The 19,683-nt window shown below is 44.6% G+C and overlaps 1 protein-coding gene across 4 annotated transcripts in view; it reads right to left on the bottom strand.

Annotated features, from left to right (window-relative positions):
- LOC144093519 (carnitine O-palmitoyltransferase 1, liver isoform-like) overlaps positions 1-19,683 on the bottom strand; it is a 114,248-nt gene that overhangs the window by 25,852 nt on the left and 68,713 nt on the right. The window contains exons 1-10 of one of the 4 annotated variants that reach the window (XM_077626990.1): positions 15,712-15,849; positions 9,703-9,988; positions 9,427-9,640; positions 7,877-8,031; positions 6,160-6,282; positions 5,328-5,542; positions 3,904-3,989; positions 2,849-2,953; positions 1,293-1,424; positions 813-867 (exon numbers count right to left, since the gene is read on the bottom strand). In XM_077626990.1, coding sequence (XP_077483116.1) covers positions 813-867; positions 1,293-1,424; positions 2,849-2,953; positions 3,904-3,989; positions 5,328-5,542; positions 6,160-6,282; positions 7,877-8,031; positions 9,427-9,551 — 996 coding nt within the window. In that variant the 5' untranslated portion in view covers positions 9,552-9,640; positions 9,703-9,988; positions 15,712-15,849. Of the gene's footprint in view, positions 1-812; positions 868-1,292; positions 1,425-2,848; positions 2,954-3,903; positions 3,990-5,327; positions 5,543-6,159; positions 6,283-7,876; positions 8,032-9,426; positions 9,641-9,702; positions 9,989-15,711; positions 15,850-19,683 lie in introns of those variants that run through there. The other 3 variants (XM_077626988.1, XM_077626989.1, XM_077626991.1) reach the window with 3 other exon arrangements.

Genomic DNA, 19,683 nt, shown 5'->3' with positions numbered 1-19,683 from the left:
TACGTAAGCAGCCAGGTTTCATGTACCGCTTCAAGCCCTTATCTGTGCCGCTTTGTCCCATTCGTTTTGCAGTGTGTTTTTGTTCTGCACTGCTCAGGAGTTAGTGCCAGTTTTGCGCCGCAGCCATAGCACTGTACTCTCGAGAGCCTTCCCTTCATGCTGTGCTCTGCCGCTACATTCTATTTTGTGCCCCTTGGGAAGCGTTGTTATGGTCCGGAATAAACCGGCAGCTCTTATGCTGACTGTGGGTGTATGACTCGTTGGGCGAGGCACCCCATTCCTTGGGAGCAGAGGCCTTCAAGGGACACTAATGACTAACAAAATTTGGCCTGTACCGATAAGGTACTCTCACACCACTCTCAGAGGGTGCTTTTATACACTAGAAAATAACAAAAAACGAAACACAGGTGTCGCCATCACAGACCGATTCTCTAAGAAAAATGCATGCATTAACAGTCATACTCGAGCATGGATCCCAGAGCCTATGTTACACCACTAATCACTTCAAAATAGTGGCAACCAGTCCTTTTCGGAAGGACGTTGAGAGTTTGAATTGACTGGCAATACTTCTAAATCCACTTTTATTAGCTATAAATGAGTCTATCACTGCCCGACAAACGTCAGCATATCCAGAAAGAGCCACAGAATTTATGTTCACGGAGAACAATAACAGTGTCCCTTAAAGAAGAGAAGATGAAGAGTCGAGCATTTCTTGTGAGGAATTTACGTTTTTTTCACTAAACACAATTCACATGAAATATTTGTTCTCAGCAAGGCGGAGCTCTAAAATCAGGCGAAGGCACTCAACTCACTTTGGATTCACTTGTGCTGTAGTGGCAGAGTTCATCAACATCCACACCAGGTATCCTGAAAGAACAGGCAAGAACAAGCAAACAGAGTTTGTTTGTAAATGACAAAAGTGAAAGAAATGTGTTATCTAATGAAACTTATTTACTGCACTGTTTATCCTGAATGTATAACCATGGCAACTCCTTGGTTTGCCCAACCTCACCAAAAACCTGCACATTTGACGTATTTCCTGTCAAGGCCATAATATGCTCTGACAAAGGTGCTTCCAAAGTATTGCACAGGTCGCCACACTGACTAAATGCCAAGAGGAGGAAGATAACGTTTCCTGTTATTTTAGGACCCAGAAGGCCTTGCTGGGTTCACTCAGGTTTCACTTCATTTCTTTCACTAGCTTGCTTCCGATTACTTTGATCCCATCAACTTCGTATGTGTTAAACAATACAGCAATTGCTGGAAAGCACTGCATGCTGCAAAAGCCTCACCGGGTGGTTGAGAACAGCCTCTCGTACTGAGACATGCAGATAGGAACTGTACCACGAAGCACAAGGGGCTGCAGTTCTTCCCTGTCAATCAGGCGCTTGAAGACTAGACAGTTGTGGATCATCACTGCAGTCCTGCATCACAGATGAAAAGCATTAAGCTTGCACACAGACACTAAATCCCCTCTTAAAAAAAAGGCTAATGCCAGTAAGGCTCAATACCAGCACCAAACCTCTCATGTTCACATCGTCGCCAGTAATACCATTACTTTTTTCTGTTCACACCTTCTCCCAATTTCGGAGTAGGCCAGAAAATCATAGCCCAGCCTCAGGCTGCTCTCTCCGCTTCTCTTGTCAAACAGACCTCTCTCTCTCTCTCTACAGTACCAATAAGCATCATGCGACCAAACTTTACAGCACTAACATTTAGCATTACTGGTAGGCTTTCACTCCTACAGCACTGCACCTCTGGGATTAACCATTTCAAGCATGAATATGAATTTGTAATCTACAGAAAACTATTCCAACTCAACCACTCAGAACCTTCTGTGGCACAACATCGATGTGACTCTGGTGATAAGCAGTTTTCTCAAGGTTTGCTGAAAATTTAAGTTTCACTAAAATCACTGGTTAGCTCCAACACAGCACTGACCCTGAACATTTAAGGTTCAATGTCATCTACAACAAGCTGTCTCCCTGAAAACAACCATGAAAAATACCCTACTATTGCCTTGTTAAACAAGTGTCTTTTCTTATATAGTATTGTACTAAGTAAGATTACTGGATTTAATGACAGGCATTTGAGAATATTCACTGTAAGAGTTTCAAAGCATGGAAAAGGTAGGTGCATTTGCACTATTACAAAATAATAATACACCTGCATCAATGGCGATGACAATAAGGAAGTTGTTTTTCAAATATATGCATACAATAGCACAACCTCAAACACCAACCTATTATTATGAATTTATTAAAAGGTAAAAAAAGAGAAGAGGAAAATTCAAACATACCTACATTGTACCAAGCTGCCTGAATGCTGCACCCCTTGAAATTTCGATAACTAAGAAAAAAAATTCCAGTTCAATACCTATGCTATTAGGTCCTTTCGGTGCTTGACAATTGCTTATTTCCCTGTACTGCAGCAACGAAATTTATTATTTACTTTAGACTGGTTCATTCATTACCACTGTTACCTTCATCCTCACATAGTGCACGGACTTGTACTCAAGTTTAGTTCTAAACGCATTGAAGATGTTATAAACCAGTAGTGATGTTCCGAAATAATGATAACACTTAAAATTCATCCTTTACTGATGACAATACACAGGAATGGCCCAATGTGTTTGTTCCTTTCAAATAAACTAAGTTACGAGACATGCTGAATGTTACCACAGACCAACCAGGCATCACTGAAGAATGCCCAACTCATATTACAGTGCAAAAGATGACCGTGATTTGTGTTTATATGTACAGTCCACATACTCAACAGTACCTCTCATAACAGTCGTAACTTTTATCTATTCACTGCAAACCTGTGAACCAATTTACTGCATACATACCTTGAGGACTGAATGCGTGATGGATGTGCATAGCTCTGGTCGAAGCAATAGTAGTTGCTGTTGATGGCTAGGGGCATGCGACTACTCAAGTAGATGTACTTTTCCCTGAAACCGTGACATAGAAAAAATAAAGTGGTTAACTGGTTACCTCCTGCGGCAACACAGCCAATGATTATCAGCAATAAAAAGTCAGCATATAGCATCTCACTTGAGACGCAATTAAGGTATAAAACTATCTGTACCTTAAGACATCTACTTTATCAACATAAGACAGCTACCTACACAATTCAGAAGCAAGGTGCTCGCTGTGCTCTTAACATGCATTACTATACTATACTCCAGAAGCTTTTAAACAGTTGACATATAATTCCATTCCCAAAGCTTTATCACGACAAACTAATATGATGGTACCAGTTGTGTATAAAAGCAGGCCATCAATAAATAGCTCCTAGCTACAAGAAGTTTGTGCTAATTATGGACCCCAATGCCTTACAGCTAAAAAATTTGTTTATTAGGAATAACTTGTGTCCACTGTTTATGTCATCGCACCTGTCTGAATAACTTCCTCTTATTCATATAGTCTACACTTTTACTGCTCAAATAATCAGTGCAACTATATTGCATAATTATTATATATTGCATGTCGGTTTTGCATAGCAATACTGCAGCTTGCAAATCAAGCCTTTACGTGTGGTTTTTGCGCTCTTGATAGGCGATGCTAAGCGATACCTTAAATAAGCAACCTTGCAGACCTCATGTAAAAATATCGAGATTACAACTACTACTAGTTCAGCTCTAGCAAAAGGTCAGGATCTGACTAAGTGGAGGTTTTACTTCCAAGAAGCCTACAAGTTGACATTATAAAGGTATTGCAAAATGATTGCATCTAAAGACCACCAAAACAAAAGGAAATTTAAAAATTTGTGAAGTTATTTCAGTACCAAGAGGCAAATGTACCCAAATTAGCTGAAAAGGGGGAAGCCCTGTGTTATGGATTATGTCATACCAAAAGGTGCTGTGTTTTGAAGTGTAATTTAGATTGTGAGTGCACTTACCACCACTCTGTTACATAGTTGCTTGAGATCCAGGAACGTAGGTACAGAAGCCTTTGTAGCGTAGGGCCCAAGGTAGACTCGAATTTCTAACCAAAACAAGCAACAATAAGATCAACAAGACATGCATATACATATAGATATAGTGCTGCTCTAAGACCATAACATATACAACACTGCATGAAAAAAATAATAACATAGTAGCACACTCAAATAATTCCAAGCCACACATTCCAAGCCACATTTGGTACATTCCTTGTGCAAAATGCCAAATATAACATGGTTTTCTGAACAAGCAAAAAAATCTTGGACAATGCTTAGCCTACCCTTAAGAGTACAATGCGATAGCATTAGAGATCCTTCCCACGCAAGTACTCCTTCTCTTTTGTAGATTCACACATCGCGGGGAGTCCTCATACCACTACTGGCGCAGTGGTGCAGCAATCAACCGATGCGGCACTGACCTGGCAGGCGGCTGTTTCAAAAACAGCCACCAGTGGGGCTTGTTAAACCCCGGTTACTTTTCCCGAGCTCCCATAAGGATCATTTTTGCACAGACAGTTCTTCGGGAAGCTATCTATCCCTTGACCAATGAGCTGATGCACAGTGCCACGGTGGGCAAGTGGCAACTCCGCTGAATTTATTTGAATTAATTTCACTGCCACCAGCCATGCTGGGCAGGTTGCCATCTACCCACAATGGCAGGTGAGCCACGTACTTTTTCATGACATGGACACATGCCAGCTTTTCTCATGAATGAGAACTCTAATATTACCACATTAAAATAATAATGTCAAACCTAGCTATATTCATTGTTGTAACACTAATGACTTCTTGGAAGATATGAAGCAGTGTACCCCTCATATGCTCACAATGAAAAAATGAGTTGATCATGCTGACTATTGATACATAAACATATTAATTATACAGGGACTCTAAAGCTGAAATTTTTTCTGTACTCAAAGAACAGAGGACTAGCAGCCTTAAACTGCTATGCTTTCGCAAGAGAGGCAGGATTCAGGAACGCAGCCTTGAACAAAAAGTGGAACAATGTTGAAATATCTCAATGACAAAGTATCTGACAAAGTAAATATGGTACACCTAAACCTACAGGTCCCATTGTTTTAGCTGCTGGGAAGGCAAGATGTGAGCAATTGTCATGAAGGTTTCAAATGACAAAGAACCAGAGGAATCTTCTATTTTCCTGTCCTTACGCAGTTGACTATTGTATAACTGAGGCCAATACAAAACCACGCTGGCAAATTTAGCTATGCAAAATGTGACGAACAGGTGTTTCGCTGCCATATGCCAACCATCATGTGGTGACACAGATGGCGACTGCACTCTCTCTACAAAAAAAAAAAAGCTATCCTACCATACCATCACAAATGGCAACAATAGGTGCAGTCATGAAAATAATCAATCACCTGTGCCTGCATCTCAAGAACCATCATCTCCTCAGGTGTGCAGATCGCCTTGAGGGAGTCCAGCAGTCGCTCAATGGTGTCGTGCAGAGGTGGCACAGGAAGTCTTGGCAGAGAGCGCTGACAACTGTACAATGATGGCTGGTAGCCACTGACCACCCGGACAGTCAGGCACCACAACATGGTCAGGTACTTCTGACTGGGCTTCGCCGCCTCATCTGTTGAGTGAACAAAGCACCACCAGAGTTTGTCTGCATAACATTTGTCCTAGTGCTCTAGCCCTAAAAACTATGGCTAATGCATTTAGCCATCACTAACTGATTTAGCACTGCTATTCATGATCAAGCAGAGGCACGGCTAGAAGCCTATGCGTTTTGAGCAACACCTTGCAAGCTTACACAGGATAAAAAACCATCAATACAATGGCATCAATGACATGTGGCTGACATCAACGTGCAGCCAAAAACAGCCTTAATGAAGTCAGTTTTAGTGTACTTCCTGCAATTTGCAATTAGTGTACCAACACACTAAGAGATCCAACACACTTTGTTTAAGCACAAGTTAATGAAACACACGCATGAATTTTCTCGCCTCAACTGCTTTCCATTAATTTAAATAGGAATTAACAATTTTAAAATTCGTTATCCTGGTAAAAAAATTCCGGAACGGCAAAAATAATTTGGAAGTTTAGAGTGCTTGCTTAACAAGGCTTGACTGCAGTGAGTGAATTTAGAATTTTTGCTCAAGAGAAGTGGATTTTGCACTTACTGAAAAGGATAATTGCAAGCTATACTGATAAATTTAGCAATGGTGACAAAAGAAATCTCGGGCTTACACATCCATCCCCTGTAGGCTAGTAGGCTGCGAAGTATTATCTGACGAACTTTCATAAATACAACTGAAAGCACCACGCTGATGAAGCCGGCAACAATAATGGCCCTCACAGTGGCTGGCAATTCTGAAAACAAGAGAAAAACCATGGAACCTACAATGAGTAACTTCTCAACATGGTCACAATGACTTGAAACAAAAGCACAAAAGTGAAAAAGCGTGCAAGGAAACAGCAATAGCATGTTCATAACTGGCAAAAAGCATGCTTCATTTTTGCCCGCATGCCTTGGTGATGGATACAAACCGTCAACAGAATTACTCTGCACACTCACTGCTCATGAACGGTTTCCGTAGGGGCCAGTATAAAGCGTGTAGTTTTCATCACCCTATGGCTATGATCAAGTCCACAGCAACCAATGCCACACTGTGCTGGTTTGAAAGTGCTCTCCAGGTACATTTTTTTCTTCTCAAGTACAATAGTGTGCACAAAGAGGTCAGTCAGGAATTCTTCACTTGCCAATCCAGGACTTCTAACCCAAATAATTCCACATTCGTTGTATTGGCAACCTCTCCAGCAGCACTGCCATTGCAAAACATTTAGCAAGATCAATCCTCATAGAAGTTCCAACTGACTGTGCCTAGCAACCAAATTATGCAGGAACCTCAATGACTTAGATAAGTGGTTTTCATATTCCAAACCTATACACAGGTAGTAAACACACCATAATGGAGGGCTTCACATTAGTCCCAAGCCCTAGGAGTTTTTATCATGCAAAAGTATCTCAGTATAAATATTTTTGCACTTTATCTGCATCACATTATCCCCACTGTGACCAAGCATTCAGCAAGCGTCCTTCTAGGCTTTCAGTTGACATCATGACAACAACTCCCAAGTTAAGCCATCGCATTCAAGCAGTACAACTTTGGCAACCTGCTTGAGTAGCTGTTCCTTCCATAAACTCTACTGAATTCAGTTCCTACCAAGAGAGAGAGGCAAGTTTACTGATAGGAAAAGCAAAGAGGTTGGCAGGAAAGATGAATATCTGGCCTGCTCAGTCTTAGTCATTCTGATACAACTAAAACGCTCGTACAGTATTTTCAGCAGTACTATATGATAGTAATGCTGCTAGTTTTGCTCGCTTGAGCCTTTTATCAACTGAACACTGAACACTGCACACTTAGTAAGTTAAGCATTTACTGTTCATGAAATCAGGTGCTCAGGAAGCTCCAATGAGCTCCAGATTTTACTTGATTGGATTAACCTGATCCAGTCCATTTAAACAAAATATCATAAGGGCAACTTAGATTTCTATACATGGAAAGCGCAGTGCATTATGTGGTTGCTTTGGAGTGTGCATACATGTGTGTGTAATATAGCCATCAAGTTGCCACTGGAAACTGTCACTTATAGCCACCAAAACTATGTCAGTGTTCTTATAAGAGAGGCGCTGCTTCAAAATTTAACCACTGCCAGGGTCAATTTCAAGAACTACCTGAAATACATATGCACTCCATACGAATAGTGAAAAGCCCATGCCAAGATGCAGTGCCGCCAAAGCCAAGCATGGGTTTCCAGGAGGCTTTGAAAGCAGCAAGTTCAACTGCTCTCCAATTATGTTCATTTTTCTTTCCCCACTAGATAATCTACAGATAGACAATACACTATTAAAAAGCTATCACTAGAAGAGAAAGCTGCAGCACATAATGAGTGCGTAGCTTACCATGAGGCACGTGAAGTTTGTCGCCTGTATCCCAAAATAACTCCTTGATTGACTCTGCAACTTCAATGTCCGAGAGCATAAAGAGGAAAACGATTATACAGAGGATGCAAATATTGTACACAGAAGTTGGCCACATGCCATTGCTGATGGAATTCCTGCAAGGAAAAGGGAAGTAAAGTGCAGGAATTAAAAAACAAGCAACCAAGGCACTTCAGTAGAAACATTCACTCAAATTTGTGCACATGGGGATTTATAAGCCTTTCAAATACATGCAAACATGTTGCATCAATTGTTATTGTAAGCCAAAGAAACCCTCCAAACCCACAAACTGCATTCAAATCAAAGGCAACTTTAGAAAATGAATTAAACAACAACCCATCACAACTGCATTCAGGACGTTGGCTACAACCAATGACAGCCTACAAGGTATGGCTGTCAATGTGCCTCAAGGAAGTCGACAAGAAACTGTCTTTGTGAAACAATAGTGTTCATTATTGGCAAGTACAATGGTGCTCATGTCACAAACATTTGCACAGACATCACTATTCCATTAGAGCTAGCAGTAAATGGCATCTTCATCACCAAGTCAGTTGTAAAGAAAAATATGATCAATGACGGACAGAAAACAATAAACAACAGTATCGTAATAAGCGCCAAGTTAGAGCCAGATTTCCAGACGATTCTTGAGCATAACAAAAACGTTAATCAGTTTTGTATGTGCAATAATGAAGCAAAAAGGAAGGGCAATATAAGCGAACTCTACCCTTCCTTTGAAAAGTGGTGACAAAGCGTTATTCATCATAACGTTAGGTGGATTCCAGGCGATACTTTAAGCTTTAGAGAAGATGCAACGACGACACGGCAGTGAGCTTCCTAGCCAGATTTCCAATAGTCGAAAGAAGTTTCTACTCGAGTTATCGACGTTTGACATCTTCGTAAATAAACAGCGTGTTAAAAACAAGGAATGTCAACAACAGCTATACAGCCGTACTCGGTGACATGCATGGATAACAAAAGCGCTTGATGACTAGAAGTAAGCGAATACAGCCCAGCTTTTATTCTCGATTCAACCGATGCAGGCGTCTGAGTATCAACGTCTTATAATCGACGAATTCCTGGTGTTTTTTTTTAATCCGGTACTTATTCCATTCTCGAGCTTTGTTTTTCACCTTTAAGTGATCTCTGAGAATCGTGCTCCACTATCAAGGAAACTTTGTTACTTTGCACAATGCATTAAAAGCGGCAGTATCATACTCAAAGTGCACGCTAACTAATCAGGCATTTAGCACGACGTAAGTCAGTTGTCAGTACGCGTTCCTGGCTGCAACAGCATTGCGCACACCAGCTGCACGGGTCGCATCACTGCAACATGCGCGCATCACCGCTGCGATAAGGCGTCGCAGTTGATAAGGCTCTCTTTTGTCCACTTATCAAAGCGAAAATGCTCTCGACTCGCTAACAAGGCATCGCTAAAACACGTCACAGCCCCGTTGCATCGTTCCTTCCGCGTTGACAGGGCAGAGAGAGAGAAAAAAAAAAGCGGCACTCACCTGACACGGTGATACTTCCGGACGGCAGTCTTCAGCCATACCCGAAAAATGATCCCGCAGGAATCCCTTTCGTCGTCGATTTCGCGGACCTGCAGCCCGGCGACGGCACTTCTGGCTTCTGCCATCTTCGAATTTTGGCTACGTAGTCCTCAAGCCGCCGAGGCGTAGTCAGGGGGGCCGAAAACGGGACACCCGAGAGACGGCAGCTTGCCTCCTGCACGCAGCACACACGACACGTCGTGACTCACTGACAGCCGCTCGACCACGCATACCTACACAGCTCGCTCTCTCGGATATCAAAGAAGAGAGCGGCCCGCTAGTTTGCATTCGCGGTGATTGTGCGGCCGTCCTTCGCGAAGGGGAAAGCTTACGAGCGGGCCCAGCGGCGCCCAGCCGCTGTTTACGCACAGCCTCACCTTGGCGTGCTGCTGCGTCCACGAAGGGCGGCCGGGCAGCAACAACACACGAGGCTCCACTCTCACCGCCGGCGTAGTAGACACACAGACAGCTGAGATCACGTGAAGTCCGTGTCAGGGGCCCTCACCGACGGATCATTCCGCTTCTGCCAAACAGGAATCGGAGAGATAGACGATCTCACTCCTTACGACACCATTCTTCCGACGCGCGCCGATTATGACAACCGTGCCGCGCTGTTTTCATTTCGACTTCCGTCCAGCGCTGCGCTCAATAAGAAAAATGTGCGATGAAGTTGAAGATTTGCGAGGTCCTTGAAGGGCGCGGTCGTAACTCCAGGTTATTATTTTTTTTGCATATGAATAATTTTTTGGCCGATGTTACCGCAACATATTCCAGCTTATTTTGGCTCACGTCCAGCTGGCAAAGACGACAAGGGGCAAACGTGTGCGCTCTTCTTTTTATTTGATTGTGGCTTGGTTCATCGGGAAAAAACTGAGGTGAGGGCAACTGCAAATTAATTACTGGCGTTGGAGCGCTGCACCACTCACAAATCACTGCGTAAAAATGCAACAATACACAAAACAACAGATCCTACAATAAACGCTAAAAACAGTGACCTTTGTTTCGGTTTCACTTTTTAAGAAAAAAATGCTTCTTTTTACTGTAGTAAAATCCCTACACTTTTCTCTCAAAATTTATTTATTTATGATTATTACTTTAATTAATTTATTTTATCCGTCCCCTCTTTGTTTCCTCGAATTTCATTCCAATCTTCTCAAATTCTCTCAAAATTCGTTTTCCCGGAATCGTCAATTTTTATTTATGACCACCGCGCCGCGATGGCTCAGTGGTTAGGGCGCTCGCTTACATATGCGGAGTATTCGGGTTCTAACCCGACAGCGGCGGCTGCGTTTTTATGGAGGAAAAACGCTAAGGCGCCCGTGTGCTGTGCGATGTCAGTGCACGTTAAAGATCCCCAGGTGGTCGAAATTATTCCGGAGCCCTCCACTACGGCACCTCTTTCTTCTTTCACTCCCTCCTTTATCCCTTCCCTTGCGGCGCGGTTCAGGTGTCCAACGATATATGAGACAGATACTGCGCCATTTCCTTTCCCCCCAAAACCAATTATTATTATTATGACCCGCTTGAGATAAGCCTGGATGACTTTCTCCTGTTTAGATCTGCACCAAATCCTGGCCTATACACCTCCGTGGGTGCCATCGCTTCTGAGGCAACAACAAATTAGACCAAAACTGTGCCGACTGTGCGCTAGGACAGTTATTTGAAGAATTAAAATTCTTTATATTTTTGAGAATACTACATAAAACAAAATAAAACTGCATCTGGCGCGTCTTCTCTCTCTCTTTTTTTTTATGAGCGCCATGAAACTTCTTTCTGTCCCCTTTGTCCATCATCGATCGATCTATTAAACCCTTAGAAGAACGCTGCATTTTTCACAGCGTAACGCCACGATACACGGAGCTTGATTTGCGGACAACAAAACCTCAGAGGAGGTTAACAGACCCGCTTCGACAACAAGGAAGTACGCCAGCTGAGTAGAAATATATCCCATATCTCTAGGAAAACTCGCGGCCAATGCATGAGCGGAATTTCAAGACACCTATTCGCTAGCGCATATCGTGGCAACAACCTACCCTTCTCGCCACACCCCTTTGGAACGTGCAAACGGTGTTCTCCGTCTGGCCGGGGTAATGACACTTTCAGACTCAAGCTTTTACTGCATATTGTTAACTATACATCTTGGGACAACTTGGCAAAACATGAGCTCATTGACTACTTAAGTTTCTTCATGACTTAAGCTGACGGTAACGTGCTTGCTCGCGACTGAACTAGACAACTGCGCGTAGGGAAGTGGGTTTTATTTGCAGTTCAGACTAGAAGTGCGGAAGGGTGAAAGGGGAAATTGGAGAGGCTGCGCTGAGAAGCCCACAGCCCACGAGAAGGGGACAAAGGCCTCACTCTTTTCTGCCTAGCTACTGACCTATCTCGGCGACTCCACCACAATGTGCCACGGTCGGACTCGAGTAGCTCGCAGTCTGCTCCGCACGCGCACACGCTGTTTTGCCGCAGACGACGGCGCCGCTGTCGGGTCATGATGTCACTCAGGTTGCTTCAACATGGCCGTCGCTGCCATGAAGAGGCGCTTAGAGCAACACCTTAGAGCCGATAAGTTCTAATTGCAATATCAAGCTCAAATGCGCGAGTAGAGTCCTACTTGATTTTTTAAATAATAATAATGTCGGGGGTACTGTCGGATACAACTCGAGAACTAAGCGGCAGATGCTCCTCAAAGGAGGCCCCGCAGCCAATGGCGTTAACCGATTTTCATGACGCCGCGGACAATCCAATTAAGCCGTGTTTATTCTCCATTCACCTGTCACCCCAAGCGATTTCACACTTGCAGTCAAAATAAATCGGTCGGTGGGTAGAGGGCAATAATCGGTCAGTGGGGGAATCGGCAGATCCCATTGGCAGGAGTGGTTCCTCTGAGGGGCATTTGCTGCTTCGTGCTTGAGTTGTATCCGATTATAGTAGCTGCAACGTAAAACCACGATTTGTTGGTAAGCCATGTCGTGATCCCTTTAAGGCATTACTACGGCAGAAGTTACCTTTGAGACAGTTTTAGGCAGAAAGAGCCACGCGGCGACTTGATGACCACCATACGATACGTGGTTCGAGTTGAAGGTTTGCCGATTTTATTAATGTTCGCACCCGCAGTTTATGAGCTGGCCATTCGCGACAGCCAAAGGCGATGCGGTGGAGCGAACGCGTGGGCCAACCGCGAAGCGCTGCTACAAACCAACAGATATTAAGATTGGCGCAAATTTTGAAAGTTATAGCTGATTGTCGTATCACTTGCGGCAGTCAAATAAACTGCTTAGATTTATGAACTTTCTCAAGAAGAGAAACAACTCACACCGAACCGCCTCAGCAAGAATCTTGATACGTGGCCCGCTACCATCCGTCAATCCTTGAACTACGGGGAATAGTACGCCATGAGGTGCACAATGTTCACGCGTGCACTACTACTGTCGCAAACAGCACGTACCTAGCCATATCAGGCAACGCACAGAGGCCTACAAAATCTCTTGAAGCAGCTACATAACTACACACTTTGAGAAAAAAGCGTTACTGTCAACATCTGTGAAGCGCTTTGGTACATCGCAAGGAGTGTGCAGCCATTTGCAGCTGTTTCAAGACGCTTGTCTTGCGCTGTGCCGAAACGTCTCACAGACATCGAAATCAAGTTTTATTAATTAAAAGACTAGCGCATAAAACTGGGACGCAGACACAGAAGAAGACAGGACGAGCGCTAAATGTTTAGCGCTCGTCCTGTCTTCTTCTCAGTCTGCGTCCCAGTTTTATGCGCTAGTCTTTTAATTAATGATGACATACCAACTAGCCCAGCTTTCCGCATTGATAGCATCGAAATCAAGACCACACGAAGAAGACGTCCTTACGTTCAAGCAAGCGGTAGAAAGCAAGTCATTTGGTTTAAAGTTACCGCCGTGATAAAGGGATGTAGAATTAGGGCAAGCGTTTTCGACCTGCACACGATCTAGAATAGTGATGGGTACTCTTCGGAAAGAGATTGCAAGCGAGCTTTCTAGCAGGCTTGCTTCGCAACAAGCATTTCTCAATGGATTTCCGCGGAAATTTCGACCACGTGAAAGGGCATTGAGTTTCAGATAGTGGCCTTGAAGAGAAAGAGGCGCAGATGTGCTCATCGCAGGCAACGAAGGATCCGTGCGTGCCAAGAATACTGATGAATGTCGACTTTGCGACATATGTGAAGCAGTCTCCCGTCCTCGAATGCCTTCCCACGGAAACTTGGCCGCTTGAGCTTGGCACGGTACCAGAAACAGCACTCTATAGCAGCCGCGGTGGCTGAGTGGTTATGGCGCTCGGCTACTGGCCCGAAAGACGCGGGTTCTATCCCGGCCGCGGCGGTCGAATTTTGATGGAGGAGAAATTCTAGAGGCCCGTGTACTGTGCGATGTCAGTGCACGTTAAAGAACCCTGGCTGGTAGAAATTTCCGGAGCCCTTCACTACGGCGTCTCTCATAGCCTGAGTCGCTTCGGGACGTTAAACCCCCATAAACAAAACAGTACTCTATAACATCACACTCAATGTAGTAGATTACAGTATGTAGCTGTGCAAGCCTAATTAGCCGTCGCATCATTGCACGCGTTAGTGTAAAATAAAAAAGAAAACGGTAATGGACAGTGACGGATGTAAAAAGAGTTTATAAACAAATTGAGAGGGAAAAGAGTAAAGAATATCTTAGATGGCTAGCCGGACTCCTAAAGAATCACTGAGACATAGCGAGCTGTGCCCCATTCGTATGCTTTACTACCCTCCACAGTTTCATGTTCAAGCTATACTTTTCTGACCTAGTTTGTTTTCCATAACTGTCATTCTTGCAGGTGCACCAAGATATACAGGGTGTCCCAGCTAACTTTAGTCAAGGTTCTAAAATACGCCGAGGCCCTCTAAGACGACGCGACCAAATATGCATGCTGCTCGCTAATGTATGTATAGTAAGTCACACTATTTTTTGTATTGCGCTTAAGTGCATATGTAATTAGCCGAGAATAATTAACCAACTTCGCAAGCAACGAAGATAGGCGAAGAAGTCCAAAGAAAAAGTTGTAGAGCGGTCCGAGAAACGTCCAACTGAACAGTTTCCAACTTTCCATCTATTAAGTATCGGCTTTTTCTCACTTATTGCAGATGCCCGCGAAATACCCAAAAAAATACCACGTGACATGGCCGCTTGCGCGCCGCGATTGCAGTGGTCTCAAACGTTTCGTACAGGAACGAGCAGATCATTTAGCCCGATGTGGTGCTGCTTAAAAGGTGACAGGGCAGCGACGCAGCAGCTGGCTGTGCGATATAGGCCAGCGGTATGCTTCTCTTGCGGCGCTTGATACCAACAAGCAGACAGAGTCCTTATCGCTTGCGCTCGCGTAAATCGCACAGCTAGCGCCTGCGTCGCAGCCCTTTCAACTTTTTAAACCGCAGCACAACGGGTTAAATGATCTGCTCGTTCCTGCACGGAACGTTTGAGACCACTGCAATCGCGGCGCGCAAGCGAGCATGTCACGTGGTATTTTTGTGTTTCGCGGGCATCTGCAGAGAGTGAAAAAAAGCCGATACGTTAGATAGAGAGAAACTGTTCAGTTGGACGTTTCGCGGACCGCTCTACAACTTTCTCATTGGACTTTTTCGCCCATTTACATTGATTTGCGAAGTTGGTTAATTAATCCCGACTAATTATGCGATTAAGCGCAACACAAAAAAGTGTGAGTTGCTCCATACAGCAGTCAGAAACATGCAATTGGTCGCATCATCTTAGACTGCGGAGGCATATTTTTAAACCCTGGCTAAAGTTTGCTGGGACACCCTGTATATGGACTGCCAGAAAAGAAGGAAATGAACACAGCTCTGCAAGAACTGCAATTGCAGATCGAGGACATTTCGATAGAGTGCAAACGATGTCTGATCGTTTGCACGCCATACTCGCGTTACGCATGTCTGGAAAATTAAAACGTGTGCCGTATAAATTCAACGTTAAGAAATATATAGAAGGAATTTTGTCCATATTGTATGCGGTAGACGGTAGTCAAATCATTATACATCAGTAATCAAGAACGCAAAAACAACGCGCTTGAGCCTAGCTCTGCCGCGAAGTTCGACAAATGCTTGCAGTTCCAGAATCTACCTCTATCGATGTGACAATTAAGAATTACGCCATCTTGCAAACAACAGGCTATAATATATGACAACGATAATCATTATAAAGTGCGAGTATTCGTAGCTGGGGAACAATTTCCGAGTCTCACCTTGCCATCATATGACTCCCTGTCGATACACGATCATGCGTAAGCATCAGCATCCAAATTCCAAAGCACATACGAAGCGCGCCAAGTCCAGCCTTTTTTTCGCTTGATTTCGCCTCTATAGCACTTGAAAGTTGTGGTATCAGCTTATCAGTAAGCTGAGCCAGCAAAAACCCAGACGTGGCGGGGGATGCACATAATCAACTGTTGCTCTTTTCTATATCTGTTTTTTTTTTGTCTGAACATTTAGAATTTCCCAAAAATTTGTTAAGACCCAAGAGCATAAAAGGATAAAGAAATTGTTGCACGCTTTATCACGACAGTGCATGCAAAAAAAAAAGCTTGGCTAACGCTAATTTAGTTTTCTGTGACAGATAACAGCGACGCCATATCAGTCCATTTCAGACATCTCATATATGCGCACATAGAGACATATCAACTTATCGCTACGTCTCCGGCAGGTCCTTCTGCAAGTACATGAGCCAAGCTTTTCAGCAGAACGACTGGAGTGTACCATCAAGGACAAAAAAAAAAAAATAACGTGGGCGGGAAAATTCAAACGCGAAAATAAAGCCGAAAGTATAATAACTAAAGGACGCAGAACAAGTACAAGCGATATTTGTTATCATACTCGAAGAGCGACCATCGAATACGGAAGTGACAGTTAACTCACCAGATGTTTAATCGACCCGAACTAGAATATTCTCGTTTTGCTCTTCGTGCTTCATTCGCCCCTCGCGTTTCATATAGGAACAAGCATATTTGTGCATTTTGCGCTGAAACATCTTTATCGAAGCAGGGCAAACTGCTCCCACATGAGGAACAGGAAGTACGAGGAATTCGATATCTTAAGAAAATAAAAGATTGTCGAATGCGACAAGCAGCTGGATTTCGAAAACAGGCGACCTGTCCCGTAAAACCTCTGCGCATTGCGATACGCACGTGCTGATAGCCCCGACAGCAACCACCTATGCATTCAACGCTGCTGTCCCTCCATCGCGAGATGGCTTCGTGGTTCGAAGTCCTTGTGGTCAGCTATTCTTCGTTATCGGCAGTCGCAAAGAAAGCACACACACCAGACAAGTACGTACGAAGAAAAAAAATTAAGCAGACAGATCGACTTGTGCACGCGCTATTGTTTGAGGTCGTTCATATTGTTCGCCAGGTGCTGGCTTATCTGTTGCGCCCTGAGCCAAGTGCCCTCGCAGATAAGAAAAAAGGCAACCGGCGGACCCCAGGGCAAGCGGTCAGGCGTGTAAATTTTGGATACTCCCAACTCCCGTGTATTTACCGCATTCGTGCGCAATCCGAACGCCCACCGGGTTTGCTCGTGACCTTCGTAAAATGTCACACCTCGTTGCTTGTGTAGCAAAATAGAAGGTCGCACGTTTGCTCGGGAACCTTGTCAAGGGCTTTATCACTTCCCCGAGTTTCCTCTCTAGGTGCGCTATTGCAACGCTATTAGAAAATCGCAGGTCGGTGACGTTCCTTCTACTGGCCGAGTGTCATTCTTGCTTACTTCCCAGTACAGATCTGGCGAATCTGTGACCTGTTATGCCTCTACCACGCCTTTACCGACAGCTGACTTGTTTCTCCGCTGCTAGACGTTTTTAGCATACCGGAGATGTACTAGCGGAGACGTATGCCTTTTTACAGGACCCCTCGTGCGCATGCGCACTGGCACTGTTGGGGTCATGGGGGAGCCACTGTGCATGTGCAGGAGGGGTCCGGTAAAAAGGTATACGTCTCCGCTAGTACGTCTCTGGTAGCGTACCGGAGACCTATTAAGTAGTCGGTTTGCCGGACGGTTCTCCGCTATTACATCTCCGGTATGGTAAAAACGTCTATTGTTGTGCACGGAGCTCGCACCAGTATAGTTACGCGAGGCCTCAACCACAAAAAATATGTCATGCTGCAAAAAAAGGTGACCTCTCTGACAAGGTAATCCACCCTAACGCGTCACAGTCGAAATGCATCCGATGTACAGTATTTGTCACAAATCTACAGCCCAAGGGGTTTGCTTCCAAGCCACGTAGCGGGATTCTTTAGCATATTTGGCAGTCCTAGGTTTGAGAGGGTCGAGTACGCGAGTTGCCCCCTGTTTGTGAGATTAGTGTCGCTGAAGATGCAAAACGAGCCATGCTGCATGGCTCAGAAGGAAACCGCTTGGGCTGTGCAGTTTTGACAAAGACTGTACTACCCTGAACACTGTAGCGCTGGCAGACGACGGGCGAAGGGAGGACGAGACACACAGGGCGCAGAACTAACTGTACTATCGCCAGGACAACTGACCCATGGCAGCAGATTTAAAGGGACTCTGAAATGGACTCTGAGATGGTGGAACCAGCAAAACTGACGCAGGACAAGAAGAAGGAGGCACACACACAACACCGCTGGACTTGCAACTGATTTATTCCGATGAATCGAGCCACATTTATACATCATTCTTGCGCAAGCGCACACTCTGCAGAAGGTGAAGGAAAACTTTACGAAGACAAAAACTGAAGATAAAAAAAAATGATGTATAAATGTGGCTCAATTCATCGGAATAAATCAGTTGCAAGTCCAGCGGTGTTATGTGTGTTCCTCCTTGTTCCTGTCCTGCGTCAGTTTCGCTGGTTCCACCACCTATGCATTATGAACCAACTAGCCCCGCAATTTACTCTATTGACATTGTCTAGTGCAACAGATCAGTAGAGGTGCTCTTTGTGGGTATTCGAGTCAAATTTGAAAGCTCTGCGTGCACCTTATAATTTATAATTATTTTTAAAAATCGCTGCTCGCAGTAGCTTTCAATCGGCTTTAGGACGACACAACTCACCCCGCGTCCCCTTCTCCGATGACATCAGTGGGCAGACGGGGGCGAGCTTGAATGCTTTGAATGCGAGAGCGTTGTTTTTTATTTTAATTTTCACTTAATTTTCCTCTTCCTTTCTAATGACTCACCTACTCATAAGCATACAGTCCTAAGGAAATACTAGGTTCACCTATGTTCGCACAGAAGCAACGCGGTTTTGTGGCCTATCGATAGCGTGCTAGCCTCGCGATCTAAAAGTCTTTATTAAAGAAATTTTACATTTATTTGCTTGGTCACGTGCCTGGTCACGTGGTAACGTGCAGAATCCACCACAAGTGACCCCAGCCGAAGGAGCGGACCCAGGAATCGCGCTCTCTCTTTCACTGCCTCCAACGAGGATCCCTACCCGCCCAGGTACCCTATTCTAGGGAGAGCTGGGCCGCTCCTCCTCCCCAATACTGTTGGTCACTTCTCGTTGCCCATATCTCTCACATGTGCGTTAAGGACTTCGACTCACAGACCTGAGAAAGCGACTAGGGTCTGAAAACAATTTTCTCTTCATTTTGTTTGTCTTCTTTTCGTCGCTTCTGTTTTTAGAGATTGTTGCCCGGTTAGAGTTTCTTGGTCGCTGAAGATTTTGTCAGTCGTAGTTCTGCTGGGTATTGCTCTTCCGTAGGTACTGATTGATTTGACGGTGGCTAGCTGACTTCGCCACCTGTGATATATATCCGCAGATTCTTCCTGGGTTCGCGAAAAAAAAAGTCAGCAGTGGGCAGAACGCAGAAGTAGGCACCCAAGCGATAGCCTATATATTAGTTTTAGCACCTGCCTCCTATATGGCAGGCCAGAGGTTCAATCCCGAATGCCTCCGGCCGCCCGCTGGATTTGCCCATGAGTGTACATGCAAGATTTCTCCTTGCATGACGCTCGATTTCTCCAGCGTGAAATCCCTGGAGAGATGGATCCTTGATCCCACCTCGTGAAGACCAAACACGTTAGCCGTGGCACTGTTTGCGCCCTCGCGCCACTAAAATCAAATCATCACCTAAGACGATGGTGAACTGCGACAGTACGGTACTGTGCTCTGCTTCCTCGCTCACTTTCATCCCTTTCTTCACGGCGCCCCGGGACAGTTACCGTGCCTTTTCTTTCCTCGTAGCCTAGCATCACCTTTCTTC

Source organism: Amblyomma americanum, chromosome 6 (genome assembly GCF_052857255.1).
Source record: "Amblyomma americanum isolate KBUSLIRL-KWMA chromosome 6, ASM5285725v1, whole genome shotgun sequence".
In the NCBI taxonomy this organism is placed as follows: domain Eukaryota; kingdom Metazoa; phylum Arthropoda; class Arachnida; order Ixodida; family Ixodidae; genus Amblyomma; species Amblyomma americanum.
Note: the sequence above shows the minus strand (reverse complement) of the source record. Positions and strands in the feature narration are given on the sequence as shown.